Consider the following 6,420-nt stretch of genomic DNA (forward strand, 5'->3'; position numbering starts at 1 on the left):
CAATAACATACATGTTGTCTCACCAATTGCCATTTTTGACTTGTCTGCTCTTCTCTGTTCCCTTTGAAAATATATAGACCTTCGTATCACTAGGATTCAACTGTTGGTATTGGTCTTTTTGATGTCATAAGCGATGTAGAAAAAATCGACAGCAAGTGAAGGCAACATAAAGAATATTCTTGAACACAGGCACCATGTTATCGTCTATGTTCATACCTGCTCTGAACAAAAGCGGGATTTTTGTATTTTGTGTTATAAACTGCATTACACAAATGTTGAGTAAATCATATCAGAATATGAATAGAAAACATTTATGAGATACATTTTGATAATTATTGATTGAATGCAAACACTGATGTGTGTTTGAGTTGTGTAACAAAGCGAGCCATAGCCATATTGATAAAACCGTTTTTAACAATGATGACGATGCAGTGACTTCACGGCGAAAGCAACATTGTATACAAGTCGAAACTGTGTTTTAATATAGCTTGTTCCCATTATGTAACGGCTACCTTTGTTCCATTTTGTAGCGATATATCACATATCAGCGCCATGCTGCCCTCTATTGGTGGCAATACGAATAACATAATATCAACTACATTTCCCAGCATGCATGAACTGGAGCCGTGTGCGCAGTACTTAAGAACTGTAACCATGGGGATGGGCCTGCCTCCCTTCGACAGCCGCCGTCACGTCGTCATGAGATCCGCTCAGTGACGCAGACGTGGAGCCGTAACACACTGCGAGTGACTGTCGGGCAGACTGAACTGCGCGGCAAAAGAGGGGGACACAAACAAAAACATGTGGCTGAGGCTGTGAGAAAACGGGTACGTTAACTCTTACACATTGATCAATTTGTACGTTGAAAAGAGTTCAGACTGATTCAGTGTTGCGGCACATTGAGGCGATATGTTTCGCGAGGGTGCTCGGGTTTATAAGCGTTCTCCAAAAGTGAGTTTACGTTAGCTAACTAGCAGCTCGTTAGCTCGTTAGCTGCTTCTGACAACAGCCCCCATTCAGCCGGCTGCTCCCGAGCTGTTCGTCACAGCGTGCGGCTCACTCCCTGGTTCGGACTGTTTCATCTCACTTATTCAACAGTGTGGCGTTAGTATTCATTCAGCAAACTAACACTGTTAGCAAGCCTAAATGGGTAGCTAACGGTAACTTAACTTAGTAAAGTTAGCTAGTTAGCCTGCTTCGGCTAACCGGTCTTGCATATAAATGAATCAAACATTATTTCGGTCTGCACTGAAAGACCGCAAGCCTTTGTGACGTTGTGTAGACGTATTAAACGGAATCACGGACCTAGATCTTCCTTCTTGCGGCTTTAGGGTAGCATGTAGCGGTAGGAGTGCCCCGCCCACCAGCGCGCCATATAGCCCGTGTTAGCGGCATTGATGGAAGCGGCATTATGCAACGAGTCAAGCCGCTCAGCGGTGGGTCGCTGTTAGGTTTATGATGGGTTTGTTGAGCGTGCGTCAAGTTATAGTAGCATTGGCAAAATGATAATGGTTGAGATTAATAACGAGATGTGTATTAACGCCGAAAAGTACAAGCTGGAAAACCTCTATGACAATAAGTGTTGCTTTCCTTTAAATAAAACGTAACAAAAGTCTGGCTTCTCCATCAACATCTCACGCGTAGACCTGAACCAACAATGAATGGATCTACTAACAAGTATTGTGCGCGTATCGAAGCCGGACGTCTCCTCCTCCTCCTCTGGGTCCTAGAGCGATGGTGTTCAATGAGCCTCACTGTTGTTGTGCCGGATGACACGTTCCTTCATCGACACACTAGCACACGCATGGTATACCACAAACCCCGTCCTGCTGCCCCACCAAACACACCAAATGTGGATTAATCCACCACTGAAAATAGTCCCCCAGAAATGTGTGACGTTAGCCATAAAACTACAGAGGCAGCTATTTATTTTTTTAAGATGTACGTGCTCAATGAAACTAAAGGCTTGGAGAAGAAATCCACTGGCAGTGAATCTATGAGTCTGGATTTTTCAGTGTGCTGTGTGTGATATTGATGTGGAGTTGAACTGACTGCTGTGTAACATCCAGTACTGCAGGTACTGAGGAGAGCATCTGAGTTGACTGACCGTGGACGTCATGGGTTTGCACTCAGCCCAGAAGAAGCACTTCCCCCTGCGGGGGATCGACGGCGTGGTTCAGTTGTTTGACGCCGAGCTCCGCAAGTCTGAGCCGGACCTAGCCCTCCTCTCCCTGGTCCTGGGTTTTGTCGAGCATTTCCTTGCCGTGAACCGGGTCATCCCCATAAACGTTCCGGGCGTCCGGTTTGAGCCGCTGGAGGCGGACTGTCCCAACTCCTGCTTCCCCACGGTGGAGCTAGGCATGATTTCTGCACTGTACGAGCGCTTCACGGCCCAGATCCGTGGCGCGGTAGACCTGTCCCAGTATAGGAGGACGGTTGGCGGCTCCAGCAGGGAGCTGGTGAAGAAAGTGTCAGATGTCATCTGGAACAGCCTAAGCCGCTCTTACTTCAAGGACCGGGCCCACATCCAGTCCCTCTTCAGTCTCATCACTGGTACGACATTACGCGTACTACAGTTAAATCAGTTTTAATGAACATGTTTGTTACCGTGATCAATTGATGGAAGTAATTATTTATCAAATCTGAACCAGGTACCAAACTGGACAGCTCCGGTGTGGCATTCGCAGTGGTGGCGGCCTGCCAGGTTCTGGGTCTAAAGGACGTCCACCTGGCGCTGTCTGAAGACCACGCCTGGGTGATTTTCAGCAAAAACGGCGATGAGACGGCCGAGGTCACCTGGCACGGAAAGGGCAACGAGGACAGGAGAGGGCAGACGGTCGCAGCGGGAGTCAACGAGAAGGTGAGGCGAATCCACTGAATATAAATAAAAAGAGGGCATCAGTTATTTCTTGGTGGGTTCTTTTGTGACGCTCGGTAAAGACCGTTATGTTATCTCACACAACGGTGTGAGTAAATGTCCCGTTTGTGATCTTTTGTGCTCCTCTATTTCCCCAACCGCTCGTAATGAAGAAAAATAATAATAATACAGCCTTGTGTTTTGATGTCAACATTCCTGCAAACCTCTGCTGTCGGTGTCTCCCTCAGAGCTGGCTGTACCTGAAGGGCTCCTACATGAAATGTGACAGGAACATGGAGGTGGCCTTCATGGTCTGTGCCATCAACCCTTCACTGGACCTGCATACCGACAGCTCTGAGCTCCTGCAGCTTCAACAGGTGAGCTTTTTTTTTTTTATCTCTCAGAACAACACCACCGCTTTCAGTTTCACAGGAGATGCTGGAGGAAGCGGTGACCTAAATGTCATAGGCTGGGTTGCACCAACATGGATTAAATCAATCCTGGTTTAGAGTTAATCTAGGGTTAGTAAATCTAGGTTTAAACTGGTTTATAATTAATCAGATGTGTTGCACATCTTACATTTAACCCCGGATTAGTTAAACTAGTTTAAACAAGGGTTAAAACAGAATTAGTTTATGTTGCCATGGAAAAATAGCCTAAATACCGTTAGTTACCGTTCATAACCTACCACTACAGCGGCTATAGCTAATAAACTCCGTCACTCTAGCTAGCTATTATGGCACGTCAAAGTGGGTCAAACCTTTCCACATTTGAAAAGATGTTGCTGACTGAGTTAATGGAGGAGTTTAACTCCAGCTACTAGGAGCTGGAGAAGTGGTGGCACAGCAAAATTCCTCTCACTTCCATGCTTGATTGCTGGTCCAACCTTCCCATTGGGATATATGACAGACTCCTTTGTGAATCTATACCGCTGTGAAAACTGTCTGTCATAAAATTCAATTGGGTTTAACCTATCTCTAATTTTCCTGCGAAGAACTCTTTCCTCTAACCCCATCCAGCGAATATATGCAGCCATGTTGTCAATAAAACGGAGATAAACCTCCTCCAGTGGTGGTTTAAATATAACTGCTAATCCAGGTTTAGTCTAAGTTTAAAATAACTGGTGCAACAGATTTGATTTTAAATGGAAATTAAACAGAGATTGCCAAAGGGTTAGATTTAGTAAACTAGGTTTAAAGTTTGGTGCAACTGGATTAAAAGACAAACCTGGTTTAAACCTAGTTTAAGAGTTAATCCTTGTTGGTGCAACCCAGCTTTAGAGACGGTTTGGAAAATTGCATCCCTTATCAGAATTACAACCTTTAAAAAATAGATAAAGAGAGAGAGAGAGAGAAATGGTGAAAACATGCACATATAATAACACTTAAAGTTTAGTGCACTCTTAATATTTTCAGGAAAATACATTATAATGTACGTTTTTCATAGCACTCATTCCATCGTAATCATGTCATGTCATACTCGCCACCTGCTTCTCTCACTTTCTCTTCACATACATAATGAAATTGAAATGAAACTCCACACTCCTGCAGTTGTTTCACTTTAAAATGATTGAGCCGATGGAAGGCTGTTCATGTGATAAACCTGACACGTGGTCTCTTACTTTAACAGAAACTCCTGTGGTTGCTGTATGATCGAGGCGACCTGGACAGGTGAGTTTTTGTGGCTGAAGTTCATAAGGAATAAAAAGCTCTCCTGCTAAGTGACGCATGCTAAACTCCCTGACCCGCTCCTCCTCTCCTGCACGGTGTTCCAGGTATCCTATGGCAATGGGCACTCTGGCAGACCTTGAAGATCAGGATCCAATCCCGGGCAAGGAGAGCCCGCTGACCATGCATCTCAAGGTAAGTCTGTAGAGAGGAATCCTCCGGGTCACACAGCAGTGAGGCTGGTAGGATGTGAGGGCTCCCATGGATATTGTATTGTTGCAATGCATAGTGCACTTTATACACTTTATACATATTCTTGTGCAATACTGTCACTATATTTTGTGCCTTATTTTTTATTTATATATTTTTTGCCTTCCTTAAAGTTTATTGTAATTCTGTGTTAGGAAGACCCAGCAAAATAAGCTTTTCGTTGTACAGAATAACTGCCTGTTATCTGTGCATATGACATTACAAATATCTTGAATGATGAACTATTCCATCCAGAACGGGTTGCTTTAATAGGAATTTCTCTCTATCACTCTCTCTCTCAGGCGGTCAGCTCTGCTCAGAAGCACTACAACAACGAGCACATCTACCCCTACATGTACCTGGCTGGTTTCCATTACAGACACCGGGCTGTGCGGGAGGCTCTGAGGGCCTGGTCCGAGGCCGCTCAGGTCATGCAGGAGTGAGTTCACGCTGCTCTTTTACTCACTAGTGTGTGTCGCAGGTTTGGCTTTCGGAAGAATTTGAGTTTTTGAGTTTCACGCTCAAACGAGAACTGAAGTTCAAAAGGCAACAAGACGGTAAGCGTAACTAACAGTAGAGAGGAGAATCCACGCTCAGTGTTGACGGGCTGATGACTGGTTGATGACTGGCTGATGACTAGCTGGTTGCAGTTGGGGACCCTCACAGCATGCACTGGGGCAATGGATTCATGGACAGAAGCCTTGTTTTATGTGTGTTACGATTGTCATTGTGTTTTATATCGTCCACCATGTTTTTTGTGTTTTTATGGTTTCTGCTAGCTGTGTTGATGCCATTTCATGAGTGGAATTCTAGATGAATTCAATCTATGAATGAATAAATAAAGACCAGCAAAGCTAAAATTACTGGCATGGACTTCCAATGCTGAGAGGAAAAATGCTGCTTATCAGTAAGAAGTTACGTCTTTATTTATTGGGCAAACGTGCTTTTTAATTTCCTCCTCATGTCACTTTTATTGAGCAATGGGCATCAAGCAATATTTTAGATTAACAGAAGAAATCATTTGTTTTCCAAGTCGCCTGTGTCATGTCAACCGGCAGCCTCAGTTGTTATTTCATCAGGCGACCACAAGGGGGCAGTAAATGCAAAACTATCTTTATTGACTTGTGACCAGGAACAAAAAGCATGTAACACACTGCTTTTCTCAGCCTTCTCATCTCAAAGAGAGGCATTAAAGTCATGTGACAGCTGAGTTTGACTTGGGATTGTTCTCTGTGGTGGCTTTCCGCCTGCACATGAGTCTGAGAGGGTGTGGCGCCTGAGCCAGGAAGCGTCCAGCATCCTCGCGCTCTCTCCTCCCCGTTAAACACAGTTCTCCAGCTGCAGCTAAAAATACTAGCTCTGACCCACCAGACCACATTCCCTCCCCATCAGCTTCCTTTTCCGCGTGTGTGTGTGTGTGTGTTCTTTGTAGAATATGCAGCAGAGTTCACATGTCTGTTGCACTGACTTCAGTAATCAACATGTTGCAGAACATCAAACAGACATTTATTTAACTGAACTTTATGAAATTATGTTTTTTGTAAAGTAGCCTAGTAGGTAAAAATACAGTTGACTTGTAAATTGACATTCTCAGTCAGATTTTTATTGCAGAATATATTCTGACTTCCTCCCCGCTGTTTTATTAAG

The 6,420-nt window shown here is 44.4% G+C and overlaps 1 protein-coding gene across 1 annotated transcript in view; it reads left to right on the forward strand.

Annotated features, from left to right (window-relative positions):
• Positions 1-2,117: 2,117 nt before the first annotated feature.
• The window catches only part of men1 (multiple endocrine neoplasia I), a gene marked incomplete at its 5' end in the record, with an annotated part of 6,743 nt that continues 2,440 nt past the window's right edge, over positions 2,118-6,420 (forward strand). Inside the window, 6 exon segments of the mRNA XM_079215429.1 lie at positions 2,118-2,553; positions 2,652-2,860; positions 3,106-3,234; positions 4,487-4,527; positions 4,632-4,719; positions 5,076-5,212. Of these exon segments, the coding sequence (XP_079071555.1) occupies positions 2,118-2,553; positions 2,652-2,860; positions 3,106-3,234; positions 4,487-4,527; positions 4,632-4,719; positions 5,076-5,212 (1,040 nt within the window).

This window comes from Taurulus bubalis, assembly GCF_910589615.1.
Source record: "Taurulus bubalis genome assembly, chromosome: 3".
In the NCBI taxonomy this organism is placed as follows: Eukaryota; Metazoa; Chordata; class Actinopteri; order Perciformes; family Cottidae; genus Taurulus; species Taurulus bubalis.